The 13,981-nt window shown below is 39.0% G+C and overlaps 1 protein-coding gene across 1 annotated transcript in view; it reads left to right on the top strand.

Moving 5' to 3' along the window:
• The first annotated feature begins 476 nt into the window (after positions 1–476).
• The window catches only part of Adamts19 (ADAM metallopeptidase with thrombospondin type 1 motif 19), a 239,548-nt gene continuing 226,043 nt past the window's right edge, over positions 477–13,981 (top strand). The window contains exons 1-2 of the mRNA XM_090331069.1: positions 477–570; positions 1,161–1,810. Of these exons, the coding sequence (XP_090187195.1) occupies positions 477–570; positions 1,161–1,810 (744 nt within the window). The remainder of the gene's footprint in view (positions 571–1,160; positions 1,811–13,981) is intronic.

Here is a 13,981-nt window from a genome sequence, read left to right as displayed (position 1 = left end):
TTCTCTTGTTCCCTGCTTGTGCAAGCTGCTAGCCTCTGCAGAGACGCCACAGAGGTCCTGGCCACTCCACAAGCTTCAAGGCAGGGCTGGCCTAGTGAACCCCTGGCTCTGAGCTGACACGGTCTGTCCTAGGAGCCTCTGGCTGCAGCCCGCTGAGCTTTGCACACTGTAATATTCAAGACACAGAAAATAAGATTCATCACCTAATTCACTTGGGAGTTGGAGCTCTGCGGGGGCCCCGCCACCGCCTCCCTCCCCCCCCTCCTGCTCCTCCCACTTCCCATCCCCGCCCGGGCTCCGAAGGCCTCCTGGAGCCACACAGCCTGCCCCCCACCCCACCCCCTCAGGCAGACAAAGGGCCTGGGTAAATTCTCCGCCCAGGCCTCCTAGAGCTCGCTCTGGAAGGCGGTTTCGCCAGTGGTGGATCTCGCAGGAGGCGTGGGCTGGGCAAGAAACCTCAGCTCAGGGAGCGTGCTATGGAGAAGATCTGCGAGATGCGCCTGACTCACTTCTGCTGCTGCTGCTGCCTCCTTTATCAGCTGGGGCTCCTGTGGAATGGGATTGCTTCAGGTAAGTGAGTGAGGCGACCTTGCAGGCTGCTTCCCAACTCCGGAGGGAGAGGACACCCGCGTAGGTAGAACTCCTATAACCCTTGAACCGTGAGCAGAGTCCAGGGGTGACAATAAAAATTCGTTTGCCGGTACCGAGGCAGGAAGCCAGCTCTGCAGGGACGCGCAGATCTGCTAGCCTCGTTTTAATCATCTGAGGTAGAAACATCTTTTCACAGCGGAAGTAATGTTTAAAAGGATGCATTCATAGCATGCAGGGACAAATTGGGAGGTGTGCTTCGGTGTCAATTTTAGAAATTAATGACTCTGAAGTCTGAACCGGTTGCAACCTCTTAAATGAGTTCGTTCACTCAACGCCTCCTGCCTGGTTCCTTCATAGCCCTACATCAAAGTACTTTTATTCTGAAAAAATGCTGGGGTCTGTAACCTGATCTCAAGGCATCAGAGAGTGCAAATGTTTCTAAGGCTAGAAGCCCTACGTTCTGTGCAGTCGGGCAAGCGCCTTGTACCCTCACAGACTGGGAGGGAGCCTGGCAATGTATTGGCTGCTGAAAGCGCGGCACTTTACTTCTCTGTTTGCCTCGCCTGCAGGGCTGCAGTTTGTCCCCAACCCCAAGGAGTGGGAAGTCGTGTTTCCTGCACTCTGGCGCCGGGAGCCGGTGAATGCAGCCAGAGGCAGCGGGGCCAGCGAAGGAGATCCCAGCTCGGTGCGTGGCTTTGGGGGTGGTGGAGGCGCCCGGACCCCAGCTGCGGGGACCTCCCGCGAGGTGCGTTCAGTGGCCCCCGAGCCGCTGCAATTACCCACAGAGGGTCAGTCCAAGTCTCCAATGCGACCTTCCTCACCGCTGCCTTTCGAGGAGGACGAGGAGCTTGAATCGCAGGAGCTTCCAAGTGGCCCTTCTTCCCAGTTCCTGGGCGTCTCGGCCTCATGGCAGTCGCCAGCACCCCCTCAACCATCTCCTTCCCCGCCCCTGGCCCATCAAGCTGAACTGGATAGTGATGAGGTGCTGCTAAGGATTCCTGCCTTCTCCCGAGACCTGTACCTGCTGCTTCGGAGAGATGGACGATTTCTGGCGCAGCGATTCGCCATGGAACAGCGGCCAAGTCCAGGCTCTGGCCCTCTTGGGGCAGCGGACACCGTGCGCCCACTCGTGCCACCCAATGCCTCCTGCTTTTACACTGGGGTAGTGCTGCGGTACCCGGGTTCACTAGCCTCTTTCAGCACCTGTGGAGGTGGCCTGGTAAGCATCTTCTTTCCTTAACCTCACCTTCCCAGCTGCTTTTCCTCTTCAGCCTGCTTACTCCAGCCAGGCTGCATTTGCATGCGCTGCCTCCTGCTTTCCAGTGCCTTCTACTGAACTTCCCCTGTTACTGAACTGCCTTCAGGGCAATCAAGTGACTCAGAATTCTACCAAGGCATATACATAACCATATAAGTGATCCTACATTTCTCTCAAAGATGTTATGAAAATCTTAGTTCTTGATACTGCTTACCACTGGTCCCGTTTTTCTTTTCTCCACTCTGTGTCAGAAGCAGTAAGGTGGCTATCCGCCTGTTGAGAAAGGAAAAGTCACTTGCTGTGTCAATGTGACAGATTTGATTCTTTTCTTCCTCACTCTCAATCCAGGGTTTGGAATTAGTGTTACCTACCATACATGGTGTGTGCGTGTGTTGGTGGAGAAAGAGGATAAATATGCATACAATAAGTATTTAGTCATTTTCATATGTGCAGTTCAGTAGCATTCAATATATGTACCTTGTTCCAACCAATACCCCCTGGGCTTTTATAAGTAGTTTAAAGTAAAAGTTCACAAACTATCAAACATTTCTATGTAACTTTAACTTCATGTTGATGTTTATAAGGGCCACTGAAACTCACACACACACACACACACACACACACACACACACACACACACACATATATATATGCAACTGGCACACTAAGTGAAATGTCCAACAATAAATAACAAAAAATAGCAGCATAGCATCATTTAAAGCCACAAAAAATGGAGAATGATAGTTAAAAAGACAAATAACATGGAACTGGAAAGTTTTATCTCTGCCTGTCTCTCCTTAGGTCTCACAACTGCATGATCTAAATTGTGGGACAAGGTGAGAACACATTCTCATAGATGCAAATTCAAACATGAATATTTTGGGGCATAAGTGAAAAAATTGGCTTGGAAAAACTACACAGAAAGCTTTTAAAATGATTTTTGTGCAACTGACATTTGAACACCTCACCAGGACAAGCGTTTTGTGGGGCTTTCATTGTCTACTAGTTTTTGGTGGAGGATTGAAAAGTTAAATATAGAAAGACTGGAGTGGTAAGAGCAATAGGGGAAAAAGCCTTTTACTGTGCTAAAAAATGGCCTTTTGGTCAGATTTTCCAAATGAGCTATGCCTTCTCGCCATACTTAAGAGAGCAAAGTTAGAATTGTGAGTAGGTTTTTCATGCTCTCAACAGGAGTTTGACAGAGCTCCTTGTTTATAATGGTGGATTTTTTTTTTTATCACTTTTCCTGTTAGCCACTCTGAACTAGGAAGCCTTTGTTATTATAGAACACTGATGTCAGCAATACTTTCAGCAGTCAGAGTTTGAGTAAAAATTTAGGCAAATAGCCAAGAAATCTGGGTTTGTTACTTGTTTTGCTATGTTGCTCCTTTCCACTTATGAGCTGGGGGATTAAGAGCAAGTATTACTTGTTATCCAGAATCTGGCATTAGTCTCCTAGTAATGCTGAGCTTCTTACCTCTGTCATGTGGGAAAAATTAATTTACATAGCAAATAGAAGAGTAGAATGGATAAATATAAACACTGGAGGATAAAATTTGAAGTATATTAGGCGTTTATTGTATTCTAAGTCTCATATTAGGGGCTAGAATTTCCTGCCATGAGAGACTCACAGAACAGAGTCTTCTCTCCAAGTCGAAATGGTTAAACAATGAGTCATTAGAAGATGACCTGACTTCATTATGAATAAATGTTATGCCAGACATAAAGGTGTTGGAATAAGAAAATGAAAAATTGAAAAACAACATGCAGTCTGGTTTTGTGACTAAATTAGAGAGATATGATGTTAAAATATCTTAGAAAATCAAATACCGAAAGCCTCCTCTTCTAGAATATAGGACTTCTGTCTACAGGTTCAGAAGACTTCATTACCGTTCTATATCTCTAAAATTCCATGGTACTGTAGTCCTAATGGAAGACAACACGTGTTTATAGTCTTTAAATTAGGATGAATTAATGACTAACTGTCTTTGATTTGTAATAGTGTTTTTCATCCCAATAGAATCATTCTGTTATCAATTTCTCAAAAAGTGTTAATCACTACATGTCCCATGCTTTCCTTGCTCTGTGCAGCTAGTTTTGCTACTAACTGCTGAGCACATTTGGATTACTATGAATTTGAAAGAATCTAAAAGTGTCAGTGAAAGGAAGTGCCAGCTGGCTAGTATGGTAAGTTGGCAAGCAGTTATATGATTGGATATGATTGGGCAATTTATTCTTCACATATTAACCTAATGTGTTGTAAGGGAAAAAATGACAGAATACAGAGTTAGAAACAGAGTTGCCCTATCAAAGTACTTAATCTTTTTGCATCCAAGTTTCCTTATTTTTAAAATACACAAATTGTACTCAGATGTCTTATCTACCATCCCATGGAGTGTTATCCTTACATCTCTTCCCTCCAATAGGATTGACCAATAGTCTTTTACTAGAACCATATGTGAGATTGGACATGAACACAAATGTTATACTATCAGTTGTTCATGGAACAACACTATGGATGAAGGCAGTTTGCAGATATAGAAAATGCAAAAAAGAAGATGAAGAAGCACTGATATATTTCAAGGAGCTGTCATCCTAACTTGCCAGTCACAAATGTAAGCAAGGAAATACAAAGGGCTGAAGTAGTGGAAATGTAGCCATGTTTCAGTGCTCAATGGTCCTGTCTTGTTCCTGCCTTTTAATTCACAAGACATTGTAAGATCTCTGGTTTTATTGTGGACACTAACTAAGAATCACTGAATAAAATATAAAGTAATAAGTTACTTTATATCTTTTTGTTTGTTTGTTGTTGCCAGTTCTAGGGTTTGAATTCAGGGTCTGGCACTTTTGATCATTCATTGTTGTTCATAGCTAGTGGCAACTACCACTTAAGCCATGCCTGTGCTGGGGCTTGAACTCAGGGTCTAGCCACTGTCCTTGGACATACTCAAGGACAGCATTCTTCCACTTGAGCCATAGCACCACTTCCAGCCTTTTCTCTGTATATGGTACGGAAGAATCCAACCCAGGGCTTTGTGCATGCTCGACCAGCACTCTACCACTAGGCTATGCTCCTGGTCCCAGTACATCACTTTTGCTGATTAATTGGAGATGGAGTCATAACTTTTCTGCCCAGCTAGCTTCAAACTTCAGTCCTGCAGGTTTCTGCCCCCTGAGTAGCTAGAATTATAGGCATGAACTAAATTGTGTTCCCTGACCATTCTGTTTGCCCCAAAGCAATAAAATAGCTAAAATACATTTAAACACTGGAGTCAAGTAAAATTGGTGCTTTCTTTGCCTGTGGATAAATGGGTTTGTTTTTCCGAGTACATAGTGGCTACTAAATTGATTACCACTTTACTTACTAAAATTAAGATTTTTTATCAGGGTATGATGGTCACATGCCTAGGATTCTAGCACTTGGGATAATGAAGCAGTAGGATAGAAACCTCAAAGCTAGCTTAAGCAACATAGAGAGAATCTGCCTCAATAAATAATGTCAAAATAATAATATGCATTGGTTTGATTTAGTGTTTGATACCAAATATAACAATCTGTATCCCTGTGTTGCTTTACAACTATTTAAAAATTATCTTTAAGTATTTGAACAAAGGATTTTCAGTTCAATATATCAATTATTTGTCCAGTGACTCTTGACTAAAATCACCTCTTCCAAAATTTTTCTCCATCTGGCCTAGTATCACCATCTGCTCTAATTACCTAGTTCCATTTTCATATATATATATATATATATATATATATATATATTCAGTGAATATTATGACTGTATTCATCCACCCTTCCTCATTCTGTGTGGATAAAAGTATTTTAAAGTTTTGCATGGTGTAGTAACTTTTTAGCAAGTTGTATATATATATATATGTATATATGTTATATATATGTATATATATGTGTATACATGTATATATACACACACAGAAAGTATTGCCTGAAATAGCAACTTTTGCTCAAGTGTTATGTATCTATATCTATATCTATCTATTTATACATAATTTTGGGGGGGGGAATCTGTCATGGAGCTTGAAATCTGAGCCTGGGCACTGTCCCTGCATTCTTCAGCTTAAGCAAGGCTAGCACTCTTATCACTTGATCCACTGCATTAATTCTGACTTTTTCTGTATATGTGGTACTAAGAAATCGAACCCAGGGCTTCATGTATGCTAGGCAAGCACTCTACTACTAAGCCACATTCCCAGCCTCCTGAGCTTTCTTTTATTCAAAGTTAGTGCTCTACCACTTGAGTCACAGTTCTGGTTCCAGAGCGTTTAGCAGTTATTGGAAATAACATTCTCCCAGGCTTTTCTGCTTGTGTTAGCTTCAAACTGTGATATTCAGATTTCACCCTTCTAAGCAACTAGGATAACATGCATGAGCCATTTGTTCTGGGCACAGGTAGATATTTTTAGGCCTCCAGTTTGTACTAGTCATAATATCAAGAATCACATGAGAGCAGGTGTCAGGGGAGGGCTAAGGGAAGGGAACACCAAACAAGGAGAGCAAATGGAACTAACATCCAAATGAAAAGATGATGACAAACATTTGCCTTTGTTTTAAACCAACCCTATGTTTAGAAGTGATAGAGTAGATATTCTAAATGAATCTAAAGTACTATTTCAAAGGACGCCAGTAGTACATCAGACAAATTGTCTATCTCTTGAAGGACTAACAACCCTTTGCCTGAGATGAAGGAAGAACATGTAGATATCAGAAAACATCTGTAAAAGGCTGAACTACACCAGATTATTGTTGAGCTTTAACAAAAGTAGCACAATAAACAGATGAGTACCTTAGTGTAAAAGCAGAATTGGATATTTTCTGGCATTGATTATGCCAAGCAATGGATGCCACACGGATATTCTTAGGAATAAAAAGAGACAATAGAGACAGAGTTTCCTGAGCATGTTGATAAGACCGAGGGTATAGTGAGCTCTTATCTCCTAGTACCCAGCAGAGTCCTACCTGTTTCAAGCAGTGGGAAGAAAGCCAAGTAAATTGCAATAATTGCAGCAGATAAGTGAGCAGGAAGAAGAAAAACAAAATAAAATAACAGCAACAAAATGAATAGACAATTACAATATGTGAAAGAGTGACTGTAGATTCATTTACATATACATGAAAAACTCCTACCTCTAAAACGTGATTAAACATAATGAGCTGAAAATGAATGAACATTATCAAAAACAAAACAAAACAAATACCTTTGGCAGATAAAATAATAGGTAAAGTTGAGACATGAAAGAGTCAAACCAACAAATTTTTTCAGAATGCAGTATAAAGGACAAGTGTGTGTGTGTGTGTGTGTGTGTGTGTGTGTGTGTGTGTGTGTATGTGTATACTTGGATTTGAAATCAGTGCCTGAGCATTGTCACTTTGCCTTTTTGTCCTCTGCCACTTGAGTCACAGTTCTACTTCTGTTTTTTTTTTTTTTTGTGGTTAATTGGTTATGAATCTCACAGCTTTTCATGCCCATGCTGGCTTTGGACCACGATCCTTAGATCTCAGCCACTTTTATAGCAAGGATTATAGGCATGTGCTACTGTTACTGGCCTAATTCTTTTCTAAAATCAAAGATAAAAATTTTAAAAATATATGTACCTTATTCTACTTTGGTGTGAGATCAGATACACCAGCCTTGGGTTTAAGTCAGACAAATAGTGTTTCAGGTGAACAATACTCAGCATCCAATACAAATTTTATATTTGGCATTAATGACAATCACAAAGCTATTTGTATGCAAGATTCCAGAATTTTGAGATTTTTATTTCTTTTATAGTTGTATCAAATAACACTAAAGCATTTTAAAACATCTCATTTTCTCAAAATTTTCAAAAGGCTAGGGTATATATTATGCTTATGTTTTACTGGCTTTAAATTTTATTTTATTTTATTTTGGGGGTCATGAAGCTTGAACTTGGTCTGGGTGCTGTCCCTGAGCTCTTCAGCCCTGCCCTTGAGCCATAGCCCCATTTCCCATTTTCTGGAAGTAAACTGGAGATAAGAGTCTTAGGTCCGGGCCGAGAGTTTGGCCTAATGGTTGAAGTGCTTGCCTAGCATGCATGAAGACCCGGGTTCAATTCCTCGGTACCACATACATAGAAAAAAGCCGGAAGTGGTGCTGAGGCTCAAGTGGTAGAGCTCTAGCCTTGAGAAAGTCCAAGGACAGTGCTCAGGCCCTGAGCTCAAGCCCAGAACCGGCAAAAAAAAAAAAAAAGAGTCTTAGGTCCTTTTCTGCCTGGGCTGGCTTTGAACCTTGATCCTTAGATCTCAGCTTTCTGAGTAGCTAGGATTACAGGCATAAGCCACTGTGCCCGGTCTGGCTTTAAATTTTAGTGCTTGATTATTTAATTATAAAATGTACCTACATGTGTTTCCTTTAAGAATTTTATTCAATAGACAATACTCTGTTAGGTATGCCTTTCCCTGTAATGTTTATCTGTGCTAATAGACAGGTACATTGTAAATCTTTAGAGAAACTACAAATTTGTCTCAACTGCTCTCATTGTGTTTGTCCTATTTCTTTGATGTTGTATCTGTTCAATGTCTCTTTACTAATGAAATAACTGGTTTTTAAGCACACATGTCTTCAGTGCATTCTATGACATTTCCCATTCAATATTTAGAACAGCAGGAATAATATGATTCATAAGATAAATTTTTTTTCTTTGTACACATGAAATTTATTGCTCAAACAATGTCAAGAGAAACAACTAAATATATTGACGTTTATATGATAACAACATTAAATCTTTCCTATATGTTTCACTGTTTAACACTCTCTTGTATTATATGCAGAAGGATTTTTCATTCTGTCTCCAGATTCTTGCTATGAATTAGAAATAACCCTAAAATTGCACTTCCTAAGTGGTTCCTGAGCTTCCTCAGTCTTTAAACCCTGCCTCCCCGCTCCTTGCATTCCAGTATAGATTTCTCCTCAGTCTACAATTTATATTTCAGCGTCTGTTAGGAATATGTTTCACACAATTTTTCATAAGATAAATTTCTTGTGCAGAAATTCCACTCTTGGGCTGGGAGTTTGGTCTAGTGGTAAAGTGCTTGACTAGCATGCATGAAGACCTGGGTTGGATTCCTTGGTGCCACATACATAAGGAAAAAGCCGGAAGTGGTGCTGTGGCTCAAGTGGTAGATCTCTAGCCTTGAGAAAGTCCAAGAACAGCATTCTGGCCCGCAGCTCAAGCCCAGGACTTGCAACAAAGAAAAGTCCACTCTATTTAAGGATAGAGTGGATTGTAATGAACAGAATAATATTGATGATAGTGAAAGCTATTTTTTATATTAAAAGTTAATATACTATCTAATCACGTATGGATCCATGTCTCAGTTGCTTGAGAGAACTCAGACATGGGGTAACTTTGCAAGAAGAAATTTTGCCTATTTAATAATGACATAATTGCACTAATATGATATTTATTAACTGAATGATAAGAAAAACTTAGCAGGTATATAAAAATTGTTTTAATTTAACACTAAACATTGAATCAATGCACATGGAATTTTTCCATATCACTGTAATTATATTTCTCCTTCTTCCACAGTCTTTGTATTTTCTAAATCAATAATAATCAACAAGAGGTTCCCTGATGACAGCATATTAAAATAGGGAAGTAATCTTCATGTATTTAAGAGCATTGAGAACCAGTGGACCTCTTGCATTATGATCTTTGCAGTTTCTTGAAAAGATGTTTTGAGTTTCTCTTAGACAAATGAGGGGTATAATTGGACACAGAGTGCATTTAAGGCACAACTGTCTCAAAAACATCATTGCATATTCATCTTTATTCTAAAGCCAAGCCCTGGACTGGGAGAAGTGAGAAAAATGTGAGTTTGGCTATTTCAATATAGCCCAGATAGTTTTTTACACGATGATTATTTGATAGTGTTGGGAAAGACGTTAGGGGTTAGATCATTTTCTTTTGCCATGTTTCATAAGCAAAACTTGTTTTTTTAATGAATAATGTGCATATATTTGCAATCAAATAACTCAAAACCTTAGGGAATTAAGCTGATGAACTCAGGCCAGTTTTGTCATTCTATTCTGCTTGCTTGTAATTTTCTATTCATTAAAACATGGAGGGGAAAGGGTGGCCTAACATATTTCCTCCTGATAACACATTCAGAGGAGATGTGTAAAGATTTTTTGCCCTGACTTCTTTGAATCCCTTGCCTCAACCCAATTTAACCTATGTGTGCAATGATCCTAACTTCACAAGCCCTTAAACCTGGATCCCTTGTTGCTCTGTTTGTTAAAGTGTATTTGCAGACATCACTATCAAAATCATGGTCAAAAATCAATAACAGAGATGATGTATGTTGAAGTATAGTTGGGTCTCCTGCATTAAAATCCGAGTTCCAGATTGAGTTCAAACCAAATGAATGTAAATTAAAAGAATTTCAAGTAATTCTTATGCAAGCTAAAATTCAAGGGCAGGCATACATATTGTTCTTAAAATCATAGAGTGCAAGATCTTTAATGAACATTTTTGCATGCTCTGAATATTGTACCCTGACACATTCATTTAATTTCATACTTTCTCTCTCTCAATCTCTCTCTCTTTCCCTCTCTCTCTCTAGCTTAAATCAAAATAATATTGAATACCTCCTATTCTTGCTTTCTAACACCCTGCCATGAACCCATTCATGTGTCATTGAGCCAAAAGGGATTTCATGGATTTTACAAAAAATATTTATAATAGCAGGGATAATATAGTGATGCATTACTAATCAACTGGTTATAAATATGAAGAATTAGACTCAATTGAGGTCCACTTTTCATCTTAGAGCCTGGAAGTAAATAGAGCTAAATTATTTAAAGTAAATGATATTTAATTTTCATATATTACTTCTGCAAGGGAGGTTCATTATGGTACTTAAACACAAGTATACAATATACTTTGATTAAATGACAACTTTCTCCACTCTTTCAGGAAACAGTCCTAAATTTCAATAATGTTTTCTTTTGTATACATACACATGCACACAAAATACATTTACACTCATACATAATACATATATACATATATATGTACATAATATATATGCCTTTTAGGTCTAGCTTCTGCAAATAGGCATGGTCATATTATCAGTATTTTTCAGCGTGATATTACAGAAGGCTTATGCTAAGTTGATTCAGAATTCATTATGAATAATATGTAATGCCTAGCAGTGGTATAAATGGATTTTAAGGGTAGTACTATTTACCTTTATTTTGAGAAATTTTATAATGATACCCATAAAGAATGATTGCAGTAGTTTATATTTCTTGGAACAGTGTATAAGGATTTCATGTTTGATCTTTCACATCCTCCCTAGCATTTGTGTTAGTTTTGGTTCTCAGTGATGGTCCTGTCTGGAGTGAGATGGAATTTCCTGAATTTTATAAAGAGAGTCTTTTCTGAAGAAGAAATAAGAATGGCCTATAGACACAAGAAGAAATGCTCCACATCTCTGGCCATAAAAGAAATGCAAATCAAAACAACTCTAAGATTCCACCTCACTCCAGTTAGAATGGCCAGGATCAGGAAAACGAATAACAACAGATGCTGGAGGGGATGTGGCCAGGAGGGATCACTACTACATTGTTGGTGATAGTGCAAACTCGTTCAACCACTATGGAAAGAGTTTGGCAGTTCCTCAAAAGACTTAACATAGAACTCCCCTATGACCCAGCAATTCCACTACTTGGCATTTACCCAATTGTCCAGAAAAAAGGGACATACTAAATCCACTAGCACAATGATGTTCATTGCAGCACTATTTACCATAGCAAAGATATGAAACCAACCCAGATGCCCCTCAGTTGATGATTGGATCAACAAGATGTGGTATTTATACACAATGGAATTCTATGCTGCTGTCAGAAAGAATGACATCGTCTCATTTGTAAGGAAATGGAAAGACTTAGGAAAAATAGAATAATAGCATTATAGAATAATGCTAAATGAAAGGAACTCCAGGATATAGAAACAGAAGCCATATAATGAGTGATTGTTGTCCTTAATGTACTATGTTATCTCTCATTTCTTTTGCTGTCCTTTGGTTATCTCATATTGTTACAGTATTTCACCTGGTTATCTGATATATTGTATATATGTGTGTTTGGTTATTTGAAGTTGGATAAGGAAGGGAGGAATATTTTGATTTGCATTTCTTTTATGGCCAGAGATGTTGAACATTTCTTTATGTATCTATTGACATTCTTTTTTATTGTAATTAATAAAAGGGTTACATGATATTTGCCAGATAGAAGATGCATTAATTCACATACATTGACACCCTTTCACTTGTCTTGGTCCCCATTCCCCTTCCCCCCACCCCCATCTTGGTTTTCCCCCCTTCCCTATCCAATTTCAAATAACCAAATACAGCTATATCCAATATATCAGATAACAAAGTGAGATACTGTAACAATATGATATAACCAAGGGACAGCAAAAAAGATGAGAGATAACATAGTACATTAAGGACAACAATCATGACACTCTTATTTCCTCTAAAGAGAAGTCCTCTCTAATTGCTTCACCGTCTTATTAATGGAGTGATTCTTTCTTTGAGGATTTGTTTTTAGGAGATCCTTTTTTTTTTCGTTCTGAATCAGTTTTGGATATGAGACCCCTGTCTGTTATATGGCTAGTGATGATCTTCTCCCAATCTGTGGGCTTTCTGTTTATCTTGCTAGCTGTGTCCTTTGTCATGTAGAATCCCTTCAGTTTAATGCAGTCCCATTCATCCAAACTTTCCTTGATTTGTTGTGTTTCCGGGTCTTTATTAAGAGAGTTTTGACCTGTGCAAAGGAGCTCTAGCGTATCCCCTATTATTTCCTGTAATATTTTCAGGCTGTATATTTCTACCTTGAAGTTTTGATCCATTTATAATTGATCCTTATGCAGAGTGATATATAAGGATCTAACTTTAGTTTTCTACAGATATTTATTCAATTCTGCGAGCACCATTTGTTGAAGTGTCTATCTTTATTCCATCATTTTTTGACTCCTTGTCAATGATTAGGTTGCCATAGGTCTACGGGTTCATTTCTGGGTCTTCAGTTCTATTCCATTGGTCCTCACTTCTGCTCATGTACTAGTACCAAGTTGTTTTTATTATTATAGCTTTGTAATAGAGTTTAAGTTCAGCAATAATATTCCTCCAGTGATGTTCTTCCTTTTAATTAAGACTTTCCATGATCTTATTTATTTCTAAGCATTTTAATTGATTATTTTAATGGCTTCTATCTCTTTATTAAACCTGTATTTTACTTCTGTGAATTTCTTTGCTTCTTTGATCTTATCTTTATCTGTATCTGTGTCTTCTCTCTTATCATTTTCATTGGACTTTCTTTACTTTTCTTGAAATTCATTTAGGTTTCTTACTGTGGGTTCCATAATTTCTTTGGGTAGTCTCATCATGCTCATTTATAGATTTGTGTAGATTTTTTAAAATCTTTTTTAATTAAGTGGAGACTCGGTGTAGTAAAACAGGGAGGGGCTAGCTGTTACCTGCCACCGAGAATCTGCAAAACACTTGGGTATAGGCCATTTGTGGCATTTCTGGAATCTGTAGTGTTTCCTGATATGAAGAAGTGCCTAATTACCTGTGTTCCTCCTCTTAGTCCAGCCTGGATATGCCTGGCTTTTGAGGCTTGTCTGTTTTTAGTTCGTTTCTTCTCATGGAAATTTTAGAGACTTCCAGTTTTGTTTCTATAATGTGCTCAGCTGGCCAAGAGCCCTGCTGGAATGTCGAGCTTGTCCTTGGTCATTGCTATGCCATTAGGCTGCCTCTACTGGGCAAGTCTTTTTTTGTTGTTGTTTATCGGGTGGCTTGAACTATGGGCCTGGCATTGTCCCTAAGCTCTTCAGCTCAAGGCTACCGCCTTAGCTCTTTTTTTTCATATATTTTTTATTGTAATTAATAGAAGGGTTACATGATATTTGTCAGATAGATGGTGCATTAATTCCCATACATTGATACCCTTTTACATGTATTGGTCCCCATTTCCCTCCCCCCCCACCCCTACCCCTCATCTTGTTTTCCCCTGTTCCCTATCCAATTTCAAATAACCAAATACAAATATATCCGATATATAAGGTAACAAAGTGA

Source organism: Megascapheus bottae, chromosome 4 (genome assembly GCF_031878675.1).
Source record: "Megascapheus bottae isolate mThoBot1 chromosome 4, mThoBot2.hap1, whole genome shotgun sequence".
Lineage (NCBI taxonomy): Eukaryota > Metazoa > Chordata > Mammalia > Rodentia > Geomyidae > Megascapheus > Megascapheus bottae.
Note: the sequence above shows the minus strand (reverse complement) of the source record. Positions and strands in the feature narration are given on the sequence as shown.